The sequence below is a fragment of the Monocercomonoides exilis genome, assembly GCF_001643675.1.
Source record: "Monocercomonoides exilis strain PA203 chromosome Unknown scaffold5-2102611, whole genome shotgun sequence".
In the NCBI taxonomy this organism is placed as follows: Eukaryota; Preaxostyla; order Oxymonadida; family Polymastigidae; genus Monocercomonoides; species Monocercomonoides exilis.
Genome location: NW_027150550.1, coordinates 1,682,870 through 1,705,768, shown reverse-complemented (window position 1 = coordinate 1,705,768; position 22,899 = coordinate 1,682,870). Strand labels below are relative to the sequence as shown.

The window sequence follows — 22,899 nt, the reverse complement described above, 5'->3', positions numbered from 1 at the left end:
AATATTCAACAATTTTTGTTCAACATCAAACAATTCATTGAACAATGCTCCTGGTGAAGAGGAAAAATATAACAAAAAAAGATAAAAGAAAACATAAAATAACAAAAAAAGAAAAGAAAGATATAAAATAAGAAAGAAAGAAAGAAAGAAAGAATATTTTTCCCTTCTCTTTTAACAAAGAAATCAAAACTCAATTGCAGCAACATAGAAAAAAAAAAGATTGTTTTGAGCAACCTTTTCCATTGTGCGAATGTGGTGATCATCATCATTTCGCAGTGCTAAAATAAACTCTTCAAAAAAATCTTCTCTTTCTTTCTTTCTTTCTTCTTTAAAGCTCTGATTGATAATAATAATAATAATAATAATAATGAAATATTTTATTCATTCTCTTCTTCATTCTCTTCTCCTTCCTCAAAGTCATCTTCATACACAACTTCTTCTATTATCTCCTCTTCCACATCTTCTTCCATCTCCTCTCCAAAATACACTGAGTCTTCATCATCTTCCTCCCTTTCCTCTTCTCCTTTGCCTTTATCTTTGTCTTTTCCTTTTATCTCCTCTTCTTCTTTGTATTCTTCTTCCTCTTCTTCTTCAACCTCCTCTTCCACTTCCACTTCTTCATCCTCATCTTCTTTATCTGAATCTTCTTTGGATTTTTCTTCTTCATCATCATCTTCTCCCTCTCCTTCTTCTTTTTCCACAGCCGGGGAAAGCGTCTGTTGTGAAGGAGTCCTTGTGAACATGTTCCTCAATCTCCCAAAGAAAGATGTTTGTTTCTGAGTTGAAGAAGAAGAAGAAGAGCTTTGTGTTTCTGGAGGAGATGGTTCATTGCCAAATGTGTTTTCTTGATCTTCCTCCTCTTCCTCCTCTTCCTCTTCATCGTCTTCTATAATTTCTTCTTCTATTTCTTCTATTTCCTCTTCTCCTTCTTCCTCTTCCTCTTCCTCTTCCTCATTCTCTTTGCCGTTGTCGTTTTCATAATCTTCGTCTTCTGAGTCATCAATGATCTCTTCAATGATCTCTTCATATTCCACATTCGAATCATCTGAAACTTCATCCTTTGAATATTCATCTTTCTCCTCTCCTTCTTCTTCTTCTTCTTCTTCTTCTTCAGTTTCTTCAATCTCTTCGATCTCTTCCTCTTCCACCTCTTCGAATTCAATTCCTTCTTCTATCTCTTCCCTCTTCCTCTCATTCTGCTTCTTGTTCTGGTTTTGGTTCTGATTCAGTTTCCCTTCTTCAATTGCAACCTCGTCTTCCTCATCCACCTCAAACCCAAACATTTCATTCTCCTTCACATCTTCCCTCTCCAAATGAGTGTGAAGAGGAGATTTCACTCGAACTGAATGCTCTGCTGCTTCTGAAACATCACTTGCTTCAATGTTAATGGAGTGTGTTTGCAACGGTAATGTCATTGAACTGTATGTATCATTCTCAGAACTTCTTTTTCTATCACGTTTTGCTTCTTCTTCTTCTTCTTTTTTTCTTTCTGTTTTTGTGGGTTGGCTTTGAGACAATTGGGTTTTCTTCCTTTCTTCTTCATTGAAATTCTTTGATTTTGCATCTCCTTTTCCTTCTGCTGAATTCTTCTTTGATTTTTTATCCTTCTTTGCATTTGAAGATTGTATCTCATTAGCATCTGTTGCATTCTTCTTATCTTTCCCTTCTTTCCCTTCTTTCTTTTGCTTCCCCTTTTGAGAACTTGCTGATCGATTACCAGAAGAAGAAGAAGTGGAAGAAGAATATGATGTTGGCGTTGATGTTGAAGCTGTTGAAGTTATCATTTGCTGTTTTCCTTTCAGTTCTTGTTTCGATTGCTCTTTTGTCTTCGCATTGCCTTTTGTTTTTGGTTTGTTATCTTCTTTCTCTTTCTCATTGAATTTTTCATTTGGCTTTGACTTGGGAAGAGAAGGAGATTGAGAAGAGGAAAGAGAAGGAGAAGGAGAAGAAGCAGAATCTCTTGAATTCTTCTTGTTCTTGTTCTTCTTGTTGCTGTTTGATGAGTCCTGAGAAGGAGAAGAGGATGACAAAGAAGAAGGAGAAGGAGAAGATGAAGATGGGGATAAAGGATAAGGTGCTATTTTCTTTTGTGGCAAGTTAAGCAATGGTGTTGTTGAAGTCATTTCTGAAAGAGAAGGAGAAGGAGAGGAAGAAGAAGAAGAAGAAGGCGCAGAAGATAAAGAAGAGTACGAGAACTGGAATGGAATAGATGGATCTTCTAGTAATCCTGAAGAAGAAGAAGATGATGAAGAGGAAGAGGAAGAGGAAGAAACAGAAGAAGAAGAAGAAGAAGAAGATAACAATGAAGAAGGAGACGAGAGAGAAGGAGATGAAGCACCTGCTGCTCTGAACATGGCTGCTCTGCTGGCAGCTGAGGCAAAACTGATTCTTGCCAATTTTGGAGAAGAATACGAAGAGGAAGAAGAAGAAGAAGAAGAAGCAGAAGAAGAAGAAAGAGAAGGAGAAAGAGCAGAAGGAGAAGCCTTTGTCTTTGCTTTTGTCTTTGTTAAAGGCAAAGAAAGAAGAGAATCTGAAGTCTGTGATGGTATGTTTTGATTGGTCTTTGAAGGTTTTGATGATTTTGAAGGTTTTTGAGGAGGTGTGGGGAGAAGGAAGTCAGAAGAAATGTGCAAAGAAGAAGAAGATGATGATGATGATGATGAATTTGTTGAGTAATGATTAGAAATAATGTGAGAAGGCTGAGGTAGAATTGGTTCTGTTGAAGTAGCAACAGTTGGAGGAGAAGAAGAGGAAGAAGAAGAAGAAGAAAGCGGAGAAATAGCAGGAACAGAAGGAACAGAAGGAAAAGACGGAGAAATCGAAGAAGAAGGGATTGCAGGCAAAAGAGGTTCCGTAGAAGCCATCAGAGGAGAAAAACCAGCAGATAAAGTGGAATGGAATGGATGTTGAGAGTTTGGAGGAAGAAGAAGAGGATTTGAGGAAGAAATCAAAGAAGAGCTTTGGAATAAGCCTGGGGAGGCTGGAGATGGTGCGATAAGAGGAGTGGAGATGGAAGAAGAGGAAGAAGATGATGAAGAAGAAGATGCAGTTGAATGAGAACGAGAAGGAGAATACAAAAAGTGAGAAGAGGAATAAGAAAATGAGTTTGATGAGGAAAGAGAAGATGGGGTATCTGGATGATTGGAAGAGGTTGGGGTTGATGAAGCAGAAGAAACAGAAGAAGAAGAAGAAGAAGAAGATGGATTGATTGTTTGCATTGATGGTGAAGATACAGGAGTGGAATAAGAGAACTGCTGAAGAGAAGAAGGTGAAGAAGTGGAAGACGAAGAAGAAGAAGATGATGATGATGATTTTGCTGATTGAGAAGTCTTTTGATGTTTGTTCATTTGATTCAGAATGAGAGGAGGAGAAGAAGGAGAAGCAGATGAAGTAGATGAAGCAGATGAAGAAGAAGGGGTAAGTTTCAAAAGCGAAGGTGTAGAAGAAGTCTCAATGCTGTTTGTGGTCAAATGAGTGGAAGGAAGAGGAGGAAATGAAATATTCTGCTTTGAAGATGAAGAAGAAGATAAAGAAGATGATGATGATAAAGAGTATTTCTGTGAAGCAGCAGCAAAAAGAACTTTCTTTTGTTTCTTTGTCAGTTCTCTTCCAGTTGGTGTTGAAGGCAAGGCAGGAGAAGAGGATGATGAAGATGATGAAGGAAGAAGAGGAAGAGAAGGATAATCAGAGTCTTTCGAAAAGGCAGAAGAAGAAGAAGAAGAGGAAGAAGAGGAAGAAGAAAGAGAAGAAGAAGAGTTCTGTTGAGGTGGAGTGGAAGGCAGAGAAGGAGTTGCAATGCTGTCTAATTGAAGCTGAGCTTGCTTCTTTGTTTTGGTGTTTGAAAGAGATGGATAAGAAGAAGAGGAAGAGGAAGAGGAAGAGGAAGAGGAAGAGGAAGAAGAAGAAGAATAAGAAGAAGAAGAAGAAAGAGAAGAAGGACTTGAAGGAAGAGAAGGAAAACTCTGCAATTCATTCATCACTTTTGTTTGCTTCTTCTCTTGTGATTTTTCTGTTTTTTCTGATTTTTCTGATTTTTCATTGTTTTTCTCTTTTTTCGCCCTGTTCAATGCCTTCTGCATCCACACTGGCTGAGAGTCAGATTTTTGAGTCTTTTCAACATTCTTCTTCTTTTTGTTCTCTTCTTCTTCTTCTTCTTTCCTCTTTCTCTCTTCCTCCTCTTTCTCTTTCTTCTTTTTCTCTTCTATTTCTTTTCTTAGTTTTTCTTCTCTTTCTTTCTGTTTTCTTTTCTCTTCTTCTTCTTTCTTCTTCTTTTCTTCTTCTTCTTTCCTTTTCCTTTCTCTTTCTTTCTCCTTCTCCTTCTCCTTCTCAATTTCAGCTGCTTTTGCCTTTTCTCTCTCTGCTTTCCTTTGCTCTTCCATAAACATATCCAATTCACTCACTTTCTTCTGTGAATTCTTCAATATTCTGACCGATTTATCATTGGCTGCATTTTGCTTTGATTGTGCGGAAGAAGAAGAAGAAGGTGATGATGATGATGTTAACGAAGAATGAGAAGCAGAAACAGAGGAAGAAGAAGAAGAAGAAGAAGAAGAAGAAGAAGAAGCAGGCTGAGCATTAAACGTCTTCATCGCCAATGAGTTAGCTGACATAGGAAACGGGTTCGATTTGTCTGTTTTGCTTGCCAATGAACCAGAAATTGCACCGAGTGAAGGCATAGCAGCAGGGTTCCCTTCTCCTTTGTCTTCTCTTCTCCTTCCAAAACCCCGCTGAGAGGAAGGATAGGCGTGGGAGTGGAGGAAAGAGGAGAGACCTGCTTCAGACGAAGAAGGCACGGGTGGAGGCATCAGAGCATTCATGGCAGACTCAGAAAGTGTGAAGACAGAAGATTTGGAAGATGAGGAAGAGGAAGATGATGACGAAGGAGAAGGAGAAATTGTCAAATTAGCATTCCTTTTCATCGCATTCACAGGAGCACTTGCATTCACACTCTCATTCGCTTTCACATTCACAGAACTTCCTCTCTTCGCCTCCCCCGGCAGTTCCGGCAGCGGAATCTCTGGTTGTTTGTGTGCTGTCTCTGTCACAACCGCCCAGGGCGCCCTCAGTTCAGGTGGAATATCCATCACCGTCTGTTTTGGAATCACCCTTTTGACTGGAGCAGCTGCGTCCTTCCAGTCAAACAAGTCGAGCACATCCATCAGCATAAACTTCGTGCGCTTTGTGAGTTTGTTCGCATCGATGGTCATTTTGAGCGCTTTCATGTTTCGGTTGAACGCATATTCGTCCTCTTCCTTGATGCGCTGCCCGATCTGCGTGAGAAATGTGGCTAATTGCATCATGTCATCTTCATTGGGCGAGGAAGGCGTTGTTCTGCTCCACAAGATCTGCATGCACGTCTGCCCTTTTTCAATCGGCATGGCATTTGAGTTGATGAGACAGCCAACAAAGTTGATGTTTCCCTTCAAGCGCAGACGCTGGATCACTTCTTTCTCTTCTTCGGTGAGCATGCTGTTGGATGATGATGATGATTGCTCTGTCTTTTTGTCTTCTCCTTCTCCTTTTGCTTCTTTCTCTTTCTTCTCGTTGTTCTTTTCCCTGGCTGTCCTGAACTCTTCATCCACATATTCATGTAGATATTCCTTGAAGAACTTTGCAGAACGTGATACAAACTTCTCCTTCCCTGAAGAAGTTGTCTCTGCTTTATCAGCATTCGATTGTGAGCTTGAAGAAGAAGCAGAAGCAGGAGAAGGAGGAGAAGAAGAAGATGATGATGATGAAGATGAAGCAGAAGAAGCAGAAGAAGAATTCTCTCCTTCCTTCTCTCCATCATACGCACTGACCATCAATCGTGTCGCCAGCTGTGCATAGATTGCCACATACTTTGACTCAAACACAGCTTTCTCTGTTATCTCCTCTACTGTCAGCTTCACCAGCTCCCGTTCCGCCTCCTTCTCAAGCTCAAGCAATGTCTCTTCGTCTAAATGTGCAGTGTCTGAGGATGAATTGTCTGAAATTAAGGAAGAAGAAGAAGATGATGATGATGAACTTGCTTCAACATCGTCTTCAACATCACCTTTCCCCCTCTCCTTTTCCATCTTCCGCATCTTCAGCCTCATTCTGAAGTCAAGTCTTTTCTCATACGTCTGCAGTGCTGCTTCGATATCGTTTGCAAGCTCATCAAAAGTGGCTGGAGAGATTTTGTTGAGGGCAGAGCGAATTTTGTCAATGAGCGTTTCGTTCTCTGCTTTCATCTCATTCACTTTCGCTTCCTTCAGAAGATCCAACTTCGTCTTCTTCTTCTTATTTTCTTTCTTCTCCTCTTTCTCTCTCTCATCATTAACATTTTCTTCATCTCCTTCTCCTTCTCCTTCAAATTCATTTCCATCATCGCCATCAAATCTTCCATTCCTCGTCCCTTCTCTCCTCTTCATCTTCTTCTCCATCTCTTTCTCTCTTTTTGTCTTCCACGCCTTCTCCGCTCTGTTCGGAAGCGGAGTTGAGGGCTTGTTCTCTTTTGACTGATTTCCTCCTCTCATGCTGTTGTTCTTGTTCTTCTTCTGATACATTTCCATCTGATAATCATATCTTGAAGAAGAAGAAGAGGAAGGAGAAGAAGGATTTCCTTTTCTTTCCCATTCAGAAGCATCAAGAGGAGCATCAGCATCAGAAGAAGAAGAAGAAGAAGACTTCAATGAGGAGAAAATGTGTATTGATCTAACTGGAACACAGAAGAAGTTCGCATTAACTTTGAAGCGAGATGTGAAAGAAAGCAAAGAAGAGAAATTTGGCAGAGGTTTTGAAAGAGGAATTCCCTTTGAAGGTTTTTTGCTCTTTTTGTTTCCCTTCACAGAAATGATGGAGTTATCTTCTGATTCTTCTGGTTTGTTTTTGTTGTTTTTATTTCCCTTTGAAGAAGAAGAAGATGATGATGATGATGAAGATGAAACAGAATTATTCTTGTTCTTTCCAGAAGCATTTGTTTTTGCTTTAGCTTTAACATTCACTTTGGCTTTTGCTTTCACTTGAGCTTTTCCTTTCCCATTTCCTTTCCCATTTGAATTGCCTTGTTGACTCTGCTTGCCTTTGTTGTCAAAATACGCAAGTAATGCCATGTCATCGTCTAAATCATCATTGTTCTTTTTGTTCTTGTTATTAGTCGATTGTTTTGAAATTAATGATTTTTTATTTCCTTTCTTGTTCTGCTCTTCTTCAGCATCATCTTCATCCTCATAGTTTTCTGCATCTCTTCCAAACACTTCTGATTCTTCGCTTTCTTCATCACTTTCCTCTTCTTCTCCTTCATCGCCCTCTTCTTCTTCTTCTTCTTCTTCTCCGTCTTCATTTTCTTCCTCTTCCTCTTCCTCTTTTTGTTCTGTGCTGCTTTCTTCAATCTTCGATCCAATCCGAAGCATATCAGTCACAGAATACGTTCTGTTCTTAATCGCCATCTCTTCGTTCATCTCTTCATCTGGAATAAGAAGAGAAGAAGAAGAAGAAGCGGAAGAAGAAGCTAAGTTTCCTTCTGCATTCACCTCATTCCCATTGTTCGCGATGTGGTCGTTGAATATCTTTGAGCACAGAGCATCCACATACTCTTCATCAGCCACTGGAATCAAGTCATTCACACAGATTTCTGCTTCTTCGTCAAACAAGTCCATAATCGGCGGGAGAAGAGAGCCAACGAGAGAGAAAAAGGAGGAATACGTGTTGATGGCAAGCGTTCCGTCTTTTCTGGTGCTTTTGTCGAGAATCTGTTTGGGTGTGAGGGAGAAGAGGGAAGGAGAAAGGAGGAAGGATTTGGAGCAGGAGGCGAAGGAAGAGGGGGAGGAAGATAAAGAGAAGGAGGAAGAGGAAGAGGAAGAGGAAGAAGAAGAAGAAGATGATGATGATGATGATGGTACAATTGATGTGGAAGAACAAGAATCTGAAGATAAAGGAGAAGCAGCATTATCAACCATCATTGAAGAAGGTGTGGTTACATTTGTGAACGAAGAGATGGGTGTTGAAATGGCTGGAGATTCGCTTCTCTCTTCTTTGATGAAGGAATCAACGAAGGAAGAAGTGGAAGATGAAGCAGAGAGAGAAGAAAGAGAAGAAGAAGAAGAAGAAGAAGAAGAAGTTGATGATGATGATGAAGATGAAGATGATGATGAAGATGAAGATGAAGCAGAAGATGATGAAATAGAAGAACTTGTGTCCAATTTCTCGATTTCTTCGCTTTTCAAAGTATTTTCTTCTGTTTCTGAAATTGTTTGATCAACTTTCAATTCTTTTGCTTCATCTTCAGGTTTTTCAAGATCTTTCTCCTTCTTTGTTTTTATTTCTTCCTCTTTCTTCTCTTTCTTCTCTTTCTCTGCTTTTTCTTTCCTCTCCTTCGCTGCTTTAGCTTCTTCTGCTTCTTTTGCCTCTCTCTCTTCTTTCTCTCTCTTCTCCTTCTCTTCTCTCTCCATCTCTAATCTGTCTTCTTCTTCTGCTTCCTCAAGAAACTTCAGAAGAAGTTGCCTCTTCCTCTCTCTTATCATATCTTCCTCTTGTTTCATCAGCTCTCTTTCTTCTTCTTCTCTTTTTCTTCTTTCTTCTTTTTCTTCTTCTTTCCTCTTCTTCTCTTCTTCATCTGCTTGCTTCTTCTTCACTTCTTCTTCAACTGTCTTCTCCCAATCGTCTTCTTCTTCTTCTTCATTCAAAATTTCTCCTTCTTCCTTCTTCTCTTTCTTCTTCTCCGCTTCTTCTTTCTCTCTCAAAATCCTTTCTTCCTCTTCTTTCTTCTTCCTCTTCTCTTCTTCTTTCTTCGTTTTCTGTTCTTTTTGATTCTTTTTGCTTTCCTTTTGTTCGGTTTGCTTATTCTTCTTCTTCTCTTCTTCTTTCCTTCTTTCTTCTTCCTTTTTCTTCTTCTCTTCTTCCTCTTCCTTCCTTTTTCTCTCTTCTAATTCTTCCCTCTTAATTCTCTCTTCTTCTTCCTTTCTCCTCTTTTCCTCTTTTTCTCTTTCTTCTCTTTCTTCTCTTTCTTCTTTCTCTTTCTTCTCTTTCTCCGCTTTTTCTTTCCTCTCCTTTGCTTCTCTTGCTTCTCTTTCTTCTTTCTCTCTCTTCTCCTTCTCTTCCCTCTCCATCTCTAATCTGTCTTCTTCTTCTGCCTCTTCAATAAACTTCAATAAAAGTTGCCTCTTCCTCTCTCTAATCATATCTTCTTCTTGTTTCATTAGCTCTCTTTCTTCCTCTTCTCTTTTTATTCTCTCTTCCTCTTCCTTCTTTTCTTCTGCTTCTTTTCTTCTTCTCTCTGCTTCCTCTTCTTCCTCTTCTTCCTTCCTCTTCCTTTCCTCATCTTCTTCTCTCTTCTTCCTTTCTTCTTCTTCTTCTCTTCTCTTTCTTTCTTCCTCTTCTTTCTTTCTCTTCTCTTCCATAATTCTCAATCGTTCTTCTTCCTCTTCTTTTCTTTTCTTTTCCTCTTCTTCTTTTCTCTTTCTTTCAGCCTCTTTTCTTTTAATTCTTTCTTCTTCTTCTTTCTTCTTCCTTTCTTCTTCTTCCTTCTTTTTCTCTTCTTCCTTTCTCTTTCTTTCCTCTTCCTTCTTTTTCTTTTCTTCATCTTTCCTCTTCTTTTCTTCCAATTCTTTTCTTCTTCTTTCTTCCTCCAGTTTCTTCTTCTTCTCTTCTTCTTCCTTTCTTTTTCTCTCCTCCTCTTCTTTCTTCAATCTAATCCTTTCTTTCTCTTCTTCTTCTTCTTTTATCTTCCTTTTCCTCTCCTCCTCTTCCTTTTGTTTTCTTTCCTCTTCTTTCCTCTTCTTCTCCTCTTCTTTCTTTCTTTTTTCTTCTTCTTTCTTTTTCTGCTTTCTCAATCTTTTCTCTTCTTCCTCTGCTTCCTTCCTCTTTCTTTCTTCTTCTTCTTTCTTTCTTCTTTCTTCTTCTTCTCTCTCTCTCTCTCGTTCTTCCTCTTCTTCTCTTCTCTTCTTCTCTTCTTCTCTTTCCTTCCTTCTTTTCTCTTCCTCCTCTTTCTCTCTCAACTCCGCTGCTTCTTGCCTCCTCTTCTTCTCCTCTTCCATTCTTTTATTCTCTTCTTCCTCAATCATCCTTCTCAATTTTTCTCTCTCTTCCTTCTCTATCTTTTCTGTCAGCTCCTTCTTCACCCTCTCTTTGATCTCATTCTCCATCTTCTCTCTCTCTTCTCTTTCGATTCTGTCCCTCGTCTCCTGCCACAGCTTCGCTCTTTCTTCTTCTTCTATCTTTTCTCTCTCTCTCTCCGCTTTCTCCCTCGCCTCTTGCGCAATCCTCCTTCTTTCTGCTTCTTCTGCTCTTCTTCTGTCTTCTCTTTCTTTCCTCTCTCTCTCTTCTCTCTCTCTTCTTTCTCTTTCCTTTCTCTCTTTCTCTTTCTCTTTTCTCTTTTTGTCTTCTTCCTCTTTCTTTCTTCTCTCTTCTTCTTTCTTCTTCTTTTCTATTTCATCCATCAGCCGTTTAATCCTCCTCTCTTCCTTCTCCTTTTTCTCTGCTTCCATTTTTGCGATTCTTTCCTTCTCTTCTCTTTCCTTTCTCTCTTTTTCCATCTTTTCTTTTTCTTCCCTCTCCTTCTTCTCTCTCTCTTCTCTCTCTTTCCTTTCTCTCTCTTCCTTCTGCCTCCTTTTCTCCTCCTCAATTTTCCTTTGCCTTTCCATCTCTGCCAACTTCTGCTTTCTCTTTGCTTCTTCCTCTTCTTTCTTCCTCTTCTCTTCTTCTTCCCTCCTCTTTCTTTCTTCTGCTTCTTTCTTCTTTCTCGCCTCCTCTTCTTCAACTCTTCTGACAAACTTCAATAATTCCTCCTCCATCTTCATCAGCTGTCTTTCTCTTTCCTCTTCCAACATCTCCAACCTCTTCCTCTCTTCCTCCAATTTCTGTTTCTTCTCTCTTTCTTCTCTCTCTCTCTTCTCTCTTCTCTCTCTCTCTTCCTTTTCTCTTCTTTCTCTCTCTTCTCTTTCCTTCCTCTCTTTCGCCTCTTTCTCCATCTTCAGTTTCTGATCTTTTTCTCTCTTTATTCTTTCTTGTTTCTCCTTCTCTTCCTTCTCCATCTGTCTAAATTGTCTAATCTCATCTTCCACTTTCTTCCTCGCTGCCTCTTCTTTCCTTCGAATATCTTCGATCATTCTTCTTTTCTCCTCTTCTTTTCTCTTTCGGAACTCCTCCTCTTTCTTCCTCTTCTTCTCCATCTCTCTTTCTTTGTCTCTTCTTCTCTGCTCCAACCTCTTCTGCCTCTCCTCTTCTTCCTTTTTTCTTCTGTTCTCTTCTTCTTCTTTCTCCTTCTTTTCTCTTTCTCTCTTCTCTTCCTCTTCTCTCCATTTGGTGCATCTTGTATCTTCCATACTCATTCTCTTCCTCTCGAGCGCACTTCTTTTCTCCTCTCTCTTCTTCAAAATCCTCTTTCTTTCATTCACTTGCTCCTCAGCCTCCATCATCAGCTTCGCTTCTCTCTCTCTCTTCTCTTTCCTTCTCAGTTCCCTTTGATATCTGATGTTAGCATTCGTCAACTGCATTGCTTCAGCATCATTCATTCTCTCCAGCTCCATTCTTTCTTTCTTCTTTCGAATCGCCTCAATTTCTCTTCTTCTCTGCTGTTCCTCTTCCTTCCTCATCATTCGTATTTCTTCTCTTCTCTTTCGCTCTTCTTCTTCCTCCATCTGTCTCCTTCTCTCTTCTTCCCTCAATCTTCTCCTCTCTTCCTCTCTTCTCTTCCTTTCCTCCTCTTCCTTGATTCTTCTCATCCTTTCTTCTTCTTCTCTTCTTCTGTTTAGTTCTTCCAATCTCTTTCGTTCTGCTTCCTCTTCCTCCAACTTCCTCTTCCTCTCTTCCTCTCTCTTCCTCTGCTTCTCCAGCTCCTTCGCTTTTCTTCTTTCTTCTCTTTCTTTCTCCTTCCTCTTCTTCTCTTCTTCTTTCTGCTTCTTCTTCATCGCCTTCATCATGTTTATCATCTCCAACCGAACAATAAATGACATTTCATCTTCAATCTCCATCTCTTCTCTCTCTTTCTTCTCTCTCGCTTTCTGCTTTTCTTCCGCTTCTCTCTTCTTCTTCTCTTCTTCCCTTTCCTTTTCTCTCTCTCTTTCTCTCTCCTTCTCCTTCTCCTTCTCCTTCCTCATCACAGATGTTCTCCTTCCTCTTTTAACCTTCTCAGCAGAATCAGATTTTTCATTGAATTTTGTCTCGTTCTCTTCGAAAATTCTTTCCCTCTTTTCAATTTTCTTTGCTCTTTCTTTGTTCAGTTCGTGTGTTCTTCTTCTTCCGCTATTGCTACTTTCTTTTCCTTCTCTTTCTCCTTCTCCTTCTTTCTCTTTTGCCTTCGCTTTCACTTTCTTCTCATTTTGGTTGGAAGAAGCATTCGATGAATGCATAAGGAGAGAGGGATCTGAAGAATATGATGAAATATCTGATTCAAATGAGCCAGAAACAGAAGCAGAGAAAGAAGCAGAAAAAGAGGAAGAAAGAGAAGAAAGCGGAGTGGGAACAGAAGATGGAGAAAGAGAAGGCGAAACAGATGGAGAAATCGAAGAAAGCGCTGAACGAACAGCGCGTTTATCTTTTTTATTCCTTGTTTGATGTTTGCTTCTCTTGTGAATGGAATCATTGGATATTGCATTGTTATTATTATTATTATTATTCTTTCTTCCTCTTTCTCTTCCTCCTCTTCCTTCTCTTCCACCTTCTCTTTCTCTTTCCGCTATTTGTCTGGGAGAGAATTCAAATGAATTCAGAGAAGGCGAAGGAGGCAGTGAAGGCGGTTGAAACACATCATCAGGCTCAGTTTGTGGAAGAGGGAGAGGCAAAGGAAGAGGAGAATTCAGAGAGGAAGGAGGGTTGAATGCAGGGAGAGGAGGTAAAGACTGAAGAATGCTGCCAACTTGGCTGGATTCTGAGGAAAACGATCCAGTTTCAACTTTTTGGCTTTTTTCCACTGAAATTTCTGATGTTTCATTTGTTTTAGTATTTTGAGTAGAAGAGGAAACTGGAACAGTTTCAGAGGAGCGAACACGAAGATGCTGCAGATGAGAAGGAATGAGGTTTGGACGATGAGGAGATGGGGGAGAATTCTGTTGGATGAAAAGAGAATGTCTTTTGCTTCGATCTTTTTTTGTTGTTTTATTTGGTTTGCCTTCGTTTTCGGGTGTTAATTTGAGTTTGAGTGGCTGAATGGGGAATGTTTGGAGATGGTCGAAGTTCTGCTCATCGTATGAGGAGTAAGAAAAAGAAGAGGAGGAAGAAGAAGAAGAAGCAGAAGAAGATGATGATGAAGCAGATGAAGAAGTTGCTGCATTACTAAACGATGGGTCATTTCTCTTGAATCTTGAGAAGGAAGAGAATTCAGAGACATAAAGTGTGGCGGGGGTGCTGGCGTTGCTTGCACGATGGCTGTATTGACTGCTGTTATCAGCAATGTTGCTATTAGCAGCTCCATTTGAATAGGAATTATTGAAAATACTGTTATTATTATTATTGCTATTACTATTCTCTTGTTTTGAGGCATTTCCCGAATTCTCTTCTCCTTCTCTTTTTGAGTGTGGATATTGTTGCTGTCTTCTTCTTGACTGAAGCAGACTGTTGGGCGAAGGATAGGAAGAATTCGATTGAGAAGAGAATGTCTGCTTTTGAGGAGGGTAAAGACGAGGATTGGGGGATAACTGATAATAAACAGAAGAAGGAGAAGAAGTAGAGAGCTGAGGGGATGAAGTGACAGAGGAGTAAATGTTGGAGGAAGAGGAAGAGGAAGAAGAAGAAGAAGAAGAAGGAAAAGAAGAAGAAGAAGAAGAAGAAGAAGAAGAAGAAATTGATGAAGATGCAGATAAATGAGGTGCGAGAGAATAAGGAGAAGACATTTGAGGGCTGTGCTGAAGTTGATTGGCGAAGAGAGGAGGAGTGGAGAGAAGCTTGAAGGTTAAAGGGGAGTCTGGAAGAGGATGGATAGCAGCTGGTTGTTTGATTTGAACAGAAGAAGAAGACAAAGGGAAAGAGGAGGAAGAGGAGGAAGAAGAAAGGAAAGGAGAAGAAGAAGAAGAATCAGAAGAGTTTGTGTGATTTTTCGTGTCAGCAGAGCGAGCAAAGACAGAAAGAGGCAGAGAAGAAGAGACAGAAATGGGCTTAGCAATGGCTGTCTGTTGGATGTGTGGGAGAGGAAGCAGAATGGAAGGAGAAAGAATGTCGTTGGGAGAGAGAGATGGGTTGAGGATGAGCTGCTTGGAGTATCCATTGCTGTTGAGTTTATCGACGCTGAATGAAAAATCAGGAGGAGGAAAAGAGGGAGAAGAGAAGGAGGAGGAAGAGGAAGAGGAAGAAGAGGATGATGATGATGATGATGATGATGATGAGGGAGAGGAAGATGAATGAGAAGATATGGGGTGATGAAATGAAGATTTGTTGAATGATGGTGAAATGGCTGTGTCTGAAGAAGAAGAAGATGATGATGAAGGAGAAAGAGAAGAAGAGGAGGAAGATGATGAAGATGAAGAAGATGAAGAAGATGAAAATGATGAAGTGTATGAAGATGGAGGAGGAGCGGCAGGAAGAAGAAAACCTGGATGAATGTCTGAAGATGCATCATTGTTGAATTGAGATGAAGAAGAAGATGATGATGATGATGATGATGATGATGAATTGTTTGAAGAAGCTGATTGAGTATTGGCCAATATCTGTTGAATGGTTGTTTTAGGGGAACGAAAGATTGATGAAATGGAAGCAGAAGAAGATGATGATGACGAAGGAAGCAGTTGATTCGTATTTTCCTTTGAAAAACGAGACGATGAGAGAGAAAGAGAAGGAGGGGTGAGAAAGAGCGAATTTGTGTTTGAAGGAGACTCAGAAAGATTGTTGGAAGAAGAAGAAGCAGATGATGATGAAGCAAATAAATATGAAGAAGAAACAGAAGCAGAAGAAGAGGCAGAAGAAGAGGCAGAAGTAGAAGAAGAAGTGAATGTGGGAGTATTAACTGGATGAGATGAAGAAAGCTGAGATGGTGTTGACTTCTTGTTCTTTGGGTGATAAGGTTGAGAGGAGAGATCAAAGGCAGTAAATGAAATGGACAGAGAAGATGGAGAAGAAGTGAATGCAGAAGAGGAGGAGGAGGAAGAAGAAGAAGAAGAAGAAGATGATGATGATGATGATGATGAGGGTGATGAGGGTGATGAGGAAGAAGAGGAGGAGGAAGCGGATAAAATGGAGGGAGAAGACGAAGAAGAAGAAGAAGAAGCTGAAGCTGAGGCAGAGTTCGAAGTTCGAAGTGATTTCTTCTTTGGAATGAAAGAAGTCGCTGTTAATGGATCGAGAACAGTTGATGACACAAGAGAAGAAAGAGATGGAAGAGACGAAGTGGAAGAAGAAGACGAAGACGAAGACGAAGAAGAAGAAGAAGAAGCAGATTGCGAAGAATCCAAAGAAGAACTAGATAACAGCTTGGTTTCAGTTGCATTTTTTGAAGAAGCTTCTGAATTTTCATTCACTTTTTCAGAAGTATTGGAACATTCTTTTGTGTTTGCATCAGTTTTTGAATGTTCTGAGTCGAATTCATTCTGTTTGGACGAAAGAGAAAGTGGAGAGCTGCTTGAACTGGTAAACGAGAGATAAGAGGAGGATGAAGAGGCAGAGGAAGAAGAGGCAGAAGCAGATGCAGAGGAAGAGGATGATAATGATGAAGGCGTCCAAACAGGAGAGTTCAATGTTAGCGATGCCTTAATTGCAGCTGCTTTTTTCTCGCTTTCTCCATTTGCTGAATCAGAAGCTGTTGTTGTTTGCTCTGTCTCCTTCTCTTTCTCACTCACTTTTTCATTTGTCTTCTCATCTGCCTTCTCATTCACATTCGTTTTCTCCTTTGAAACTTCATCTGTTTGACTGACTTTCACATCACTTTGTGCATCTTCCTTTGATTGCGACAAAATCTTCTTTTTTTTCTTCGGAACAAAATCCACCTCTTTCAGTGCAATCTTCTCGAGTACTTTCTTCACTGGCTTGAATTCCTTCGCATGTACAACATGTTTCAGTGTCTCGATATTCGCCCGCACATTCACAGTTGGTATCTCAGAAACGATATATTCTTCACCCCCACCTCCTCTTTCTTCTCCTTCTCCTTCTTCCATCCCCTCGCCCATCTCATCTGCATAAATTTCATCTGTTAGCATGTTTTCTCCTTCGGCTCCTTCAATCATGCCATCCATTTCGTCTTCCTCTTCCTCCACTCCATCATTGCCTTCAATAACATCATCATCATACAAACCCTCTTCATCTGCTTCTGCATCGGTCATTCCATACATCTCATTCATTCCATTCAATCCTGCTCTGCTTCTCTGTGTTTGTCGGAGCAATGCCATCTGCTGCTGCTGCTGCTGTTGTTGTCTTCTTCTGTTCAACAGCATCATCTCCATCCTCCTCTGCTTCATCGCCAGCGGCATCACTCCGCCTTCAGCCACATCTGCCATTCCAACAACCCCTTCCTCCATCTCTTCCACTTGGTCATCTCCACTCATCAGCAGTTCATCATCATCCAGCTCTTCTTCGTCCTCTGGGTTGTAGTATTGTTCTCCCATGTCTTCTGGTGAGAGGTCTTCATTGTACTCTTGTTGCGCGCCTAAATACTGCTGCTGATATCCAATTGGCTTCCCTCTGAAATTGAATGCCTTGCTCTGTGCTGCAACGTCATCGATCAACTGCCCATCTGCTTCTTCTTCTGCTTCTGCTGCTTCCATCTCAGCATAATCATATCCGTCTTCAACATCAGCAGCAACAATATCATCAGTTGGCTCCATCAATGCATCTCTCTGCTCTCCAGCCATTCTCATCCTCTGAGTCATCATTGGTGCTCTGTTCATTTGAGAGGATTCTTTGAAATTTTGGTTGTAAACTCCAGATGGTGATAGCGTGTTAGCAGCTATGTTGGTGTTGTATGGATATGAAGACGAAGAATTCATTGGCAGTTTTGTGGAGCTTGATGCTGGTGCAGGTGATATAAAGTGCATCGCAGGTGCTGTTGCATCTATCGGTGAGGCAGAATTTGATGGATTATAACCAGAATTCCCCGCATACATTGAAGATGAAGCCGAAGCTGAAGATGGAACTGAAGCAGAGGCAGATGCAGATGCATATGAAGGAAATGAAGTTTGTTTTTCAAATAAACTTTCTCTATCCTTCGCTATCGCATTTGCTCTGCTGCTTCTCATCCCATTCATCATCCCTGCTCTGTAAACTTCACCTCCAGCTCCGACCCCAGCTCCATCAAGTGTTCCATATTCGTCTTCGATTCCCTCCTCATCATACCCTTCTGAGTCAATCCCCATTCCTTCCATCATCTGCGGTCCTGTCGTGTAAGCACCGCCTTCCTCGTCTGCATACTCCTCTGCATCGATATACAAGTCATCTGCTGTTCCTCCCTCAACACTGCCATTTCTGTAGCTAGAGGCATAGCTTCCGCCGTATCCCCTCTCTGCCCCTTCCTCCAAGTTGTATCTGTATCCTGACGCTGCTCCTCCAATTCCTCTTCCCCTTCCAACTCCTGCGCCTCTTCCATAGCCTGAATAAGAGTGGTTGTCATATATTTCTTGCCCAAATCTGCTGAAAGAACCTCCTCTTCCTTGATAATCCACAACAGCAGCGCTCCCTCTTCCGTATCCTCTTCCTACTCCTGTTCTCATTTCTGGTATCCCTGTCATTGAATGTGAATAATTCGGATGGCTAAATAAAGATTTGGATTGTCCTCCTTCAAATTGAGAATTTTTCAGATTATTCACTCTGCCATTATCCATATCTTCAACAAGCATCCGCTCTTCGGCAACAATTGACCAAAAAGGAATAAATTTGCTGGATTGTAATATCTCTCTTTTGTCTGTTGAGTTTTCTGCTAAAACATTCCTTATTCCATCAAATAAATTTTCGCCAACTATTTCGACAGAACTTCGTTGGCAACGGAAAATAGGATTTCCTTGCTCACTTGGAAAGCTTGGAATATAAAGATTATTAAATAAAGGAATAAGTGGTGGAACTTCGGATGATAAAAGAACATTTCTCGCTTTTTCTAATGAATCGATCATATTGAAAGGCTTCTCTCCAAAAGCCGATGTCCAAAATAATCCCATTTGAACGTCTTTGAGTATTTGTTGTAGAAGTGTATAATGAATCATATCAACTTCATGGCAAGATGTTGGTGTTGGCAGGAAATTGTTGATCACTTCATCTTTCTCTGATTCATATGAAAATATTTTTAGCGAACGCCTAAACAAATAGATAAAATACAAATTCAAAAAGTCATAAATTAAGCAATTTATCAGAACAATGATCATACCAATTGACCCATCCATTTCCTAAACAGCAAAAAGAGATAAAATCAAATAATAGCATTTTTAATAAGCAAACCTGTTGGAAGATAAAATCGAAAAAAGTTGGCGAGATCTGGTGGAAATATAACACCAAAAAATTTTTGAACGTCCAGGAGCTCTGAAGAAGAAAAGGTTTAACAAATTTTTAAATACAATAACAAACCCTGTTCGCTAAGTCCTTGCTGGAGTTTGACTCGAGGAGACCGTTGAAGAATACGAAATATATCTTCGTATTCTGATTTAATAAATGCCATAAAGCAGAAAAGACGTTATTTCCTTTAATTACGTTTTCTTCTAAGATCTTACCCATTATAATAATTTTGTTTTCTTAAAAATGAGGTGATATTTATTGCTTTTTGAATTTGTGTGATTATAATGAAAATTATAACTTTTTTTCTGAGTGTTCATGATTTTGAAAATTCATTGTCATTTGCAAAAAAAATTCTCAATCAAATTAAAATTGTTTTCATTTGGCTGATCCTTTTTGAAATCACAATTTCCTTCGAATTTTGATCAAAAATTTAAACTCAATGGGATTTATTATAAAAAAAAATTTCTATCTAATTTCATTATCATAAGATGTATGTATTTTCTGTTGAAGTTCATTTTTTACATAATCCCATTGAAATAAAAAATTCGATCAAAACTCGAACGAAAGTTTGATTTCAAAAAGGATCGGACATATTGTTTCTGAATCCAAAGTTTGACTTGAAAAAATAGAAGAGACATCATTAAATAGACCCATCAAATTTCAAGGTTCCTATATGAATATTCACAACAAATATTCAAGCTGAAAAATTTGACAAAAGAAATGTAGTTTCGAATACAATCACTCATATGTTACGGAAGTTACAAAATAACACACAAAAAAAGAGAATAAATAAAATTGTTTGAACATGTTCCATTTTGTATATGATTTCAGAGTGATTTACGAATGGAATTTCCCTTTCAAAAAAATTCAGAGATCTAATGAAGTTTTTTTCATTTCTTTTTAATATATGATTCTTTTGGATAACATTATTTGAACATCAAATTTCAAATTATAATAATTTTGTTTTTTTGACTGACAATAGTTGTAAAAATTCATTCAATTACGAAATAAGAAACATTTTCACTAATGAAATGAACAAATTATTTTGTGTGACTTTTCAATTCAAAAGTTATTAAAAATCAGAAACATCGTTTATTGAAATATGAAAAATGATGCATTTTCAAGAAACAAATTCTGTTGTTCTTTTTGATAATTATATTTCTGTTCATTTGCAAACCAAACAGAAATAATTTTCAGTTGAAATATGAATTTTTTTTTTTCTTATTCAAAACAATAAAAATAAACAATCAAAAATGAATCTTATCTTGTTTTATTCACAAAATGGGTGATTATTATTTATATCAAAATATTTCATTCAAAAATCTCGGTTCGAAAATTTCTATTAAACATCAACAAATGAATACTGAAAAGTGAAAATGACAATAAGAAACTTCTTAACTTTATTTGAACTTAAGCATTAGTTTTTGAAGTGGTTGCGAAATTTTCAACATTGGAATACAAAATCACAACCCAATGACTTACTACTATATAATGCGAGTAATTAAACCCACATTTAAAAATGTGGCCCAAATTACTCACATTACGGCTCCAAATAACATCAAACAAGAAAATTCATAAATTTCAACTTAAATAAAGCATAAATATTTGAAAAATGAGGTGTTTTTTCACATACTTTAGTGCGATCTAAAATATTTACTGTTTTAAATTATTTCAGTTCATTTTTTTAATTCATAATAAAATTGTCAGTTCATGTTTTTTCTTTTTGAAATAAAAGCAAATTTGAAATATGCATGTTCATATTAAGCTTTCATAACTTAAGGGTAATACCATGGCCTTTCATAATTAAGGTCAAGGGTTCAATACCCGTTAGAGGCGACAAATTTTCAAACATTTGTCAAATCAAATAAATCATGCCTCTTTGCGATATATGAGACAGAGTTTCTCATAGCTGCGCTGCAGTCAAATTCGCAGTGAATTTAGAACTCAAAATCAAAATCTAATTCACAATAATAAATGAAAAGTGCTTAATGAAAAGTGCTTAATGACAATCAAAATTAAACAATAAATAATTAATCGATATCGATAATTAAAATCAATCAATCAATAATAATAATTATTGAAATCAAATCAATCACAAAAGAAAATCCCAAATATTGAAAAATTTCCAAAACTTTCAATTCTACTAAAAAATTAAATAGGACCCTTTTTCGTATTTATTTTTAAAATTAAACATGATCTATTTTTGTGGGGAAAAAATGACAGAGATTTTTTAAAATCGAAATTTTTTAATTTCTATAAAATAAGGAATTATGAGCAAACCAAATTTTAAGAATAAGAAATTGAAGCCGTCAGAAATACTTGCAAAAACATTATTTCGAATTAACGTTATTCCTGCTTTTGGAAGGGGATCTTATCAAAAAAATAAGAAACTTTTGAAAGATTATGGAAAACAACAGATTCAAGAACAAGAGTTTTTAAATGCAATTGACGAAAATATATATGACGATGTACAACTATCTAAAACACATGACGAACGAAAAGAATTGAGAAAACAGAAACTTAATTCTATTATTGAAGCTGCAAACACTTTCAAATTGAGACGTGAAAGAGCAAAAGAGCTAGATGATCAAATTGCAGTTCTCAAAAAAGAAAAAGCAAAATTATTAAGTGATATTCCAGTACTAGCAGAAAAAATGATGAGATATCATCAGATTAATAAAAAAGATACTTATGGAGGTGAATTCGTTAGCACTGGAGATGAGCAAGCTCGTGAAGCTTGTAAGGACTTTAAAGAATTCTTGGAAATGAACACAGATACTGAACAAACTAAATTATTGGATGAACAGCTACATGAGCTCAGAACAAATAATAAAATTGATTTCGAAATGTTGAATAACGAAACACGTGCTAAACTGTTTCCTGAATTGAAAAAATATCTTGAGTCACTTGTTGATAAAATTACGAAAGAAGATAAATATGTGTTCACATTTAAAATCGGAAACAAGTGGAAATCCAAAAAACTGACTCCTGAATTGTACAAACAGTTACTGTCAAATTTTTCTGAAAAGAATTTTATGATAGACTTGTATGTTGATAATCTGAATATCAATTTTTCTGATCCTGAAGAGAGTGATATTCCTTCTTGGAGCTTATATTCTGCTATCCACATTATGAAGCTTGAAGATTTCATAAAACTTCATCCTTCATCTAAAATTGAGAAACAGATTTATAAAGATAAAGGAGGACACTTCTTCGATTATGTGACTGTTGAATCAGTCAAAAAGCCTGTGATTGATTATCTTAATAGACTTCAAATTTTTGATAAATTGACAGACATTAATAATAGAACTCGAAAAGAATTATATGATTGCTGCTGGATATATGCCTTAAAATCATCAGGACTATTCGATGATGAAACACTTGACAAGATAAGATTACGAGTGAAAAATAAATATTTATCGTCAACAAAAATAGATGCAATATGTGAAGAGTTTTATATACACTGCATTATCCATGAGCTCGATGATGAAGTAGTTGGACATAATAAGTGCAGACTGTCAGCTCCTCAAAAAGCACTAAAACGTAAAACATATCTTGGAGTAGATAAAAAAGAAGCGAAATATATATTAGAGTTAAATCTTTATCAAAAGCATTATTTCATAGAAGAAAGATCTCCAATCACAGAATATTATTTAGATCATATGAACACACTTAATGAAACAGAATATAATGTATTTTATGAAGGATCGCACAAGTGTAGAGCAAAAGGAAAGAGAACAAAAGAAGCACTTACATCAAGGAATTTAGTAAAGAAGATGTTTGCAAAACAGCTTTTCAGACCAATAACTTATAGTGAATATCTAAAGATAAGCGACATCACCAAGCCTAGTGTCAAACAGATAAATGATTTGCATTATAATCCAAAATTCTGCTTGAAATCGTTTGAGCAAATTGCAAAAGAAAAAGAATTTAATTCGATACGTTATAAAAGCAAAACTATTTCAGACTATTATTATGCAGATTTCGAAGCAGATACTACAGGAATACATCGTGCTTTTTACTGTTGCATAACAAATGAAAATGAAATAAAACACTTCAAAGGAGAAGACTGTGCAATTGAACTTCTAAAATATATTCCTGATAACTCTTGTGTGTATTTTCATAATCTGAAATATGATTTCTGTATGATTGCTAAACATGTAGATGAACTTTCAAATCAAATCGCTAAAGACAACAGATTAATGAGAATCACAGTGAAATATAATAAGAAAACGATTGTGTTTAAAGATTCCTTTTCGATTATTCCAAGTGCATTAAAGCAATTCCCAAAGATGTTTAATTTAAAAAATACACAAAAAGAATTGTTTCCATATAATTACTACACATTAGAGAGACTGAAAAATAATACTGGAATTATTAGTGAAGCAGGAGAGTATGAAGCTAAAAAGTGGAACTTGGAAGATTATGAGCTTTTTAATAAAAATATTAACACTATTCCAGGATGCAGGTTAAGTGACAACACATTCGATATGTATAAATATTGTGGATTCTATTGTGAGCAAGATACAAAAATATTAAGAG

At 37.8% G+C, this 22,899-nt stretch overlaps 1 protein-coding gene across 1 annotated transcript; it reads right to left on the bottom strand.

Moving 5' to 3' along the window:
• Positions 1–377: 377 nt before the first annotated feature.
• On the bottom strand, positions 378–18,520 carry MONOS_1532 (putative XPG I-region family protein; the record flags this gene model as incomplete). The annotated part of the gene is made up of 4 exons (XM_067868189.1): positions 378–13,363; positions 13,511–18,162; positions 18,233–18,251; positions 18,430–18,520. 4 exons carry the CDS (start codon positions 18,518–18,520, stop codon positions 378–380), a joined length of 17,748 nt encoding a protein of 5,915 aa, XP_067734427.1.
• Positions 18,521–22,899: the final 4,379 nt, after the last annotated feature.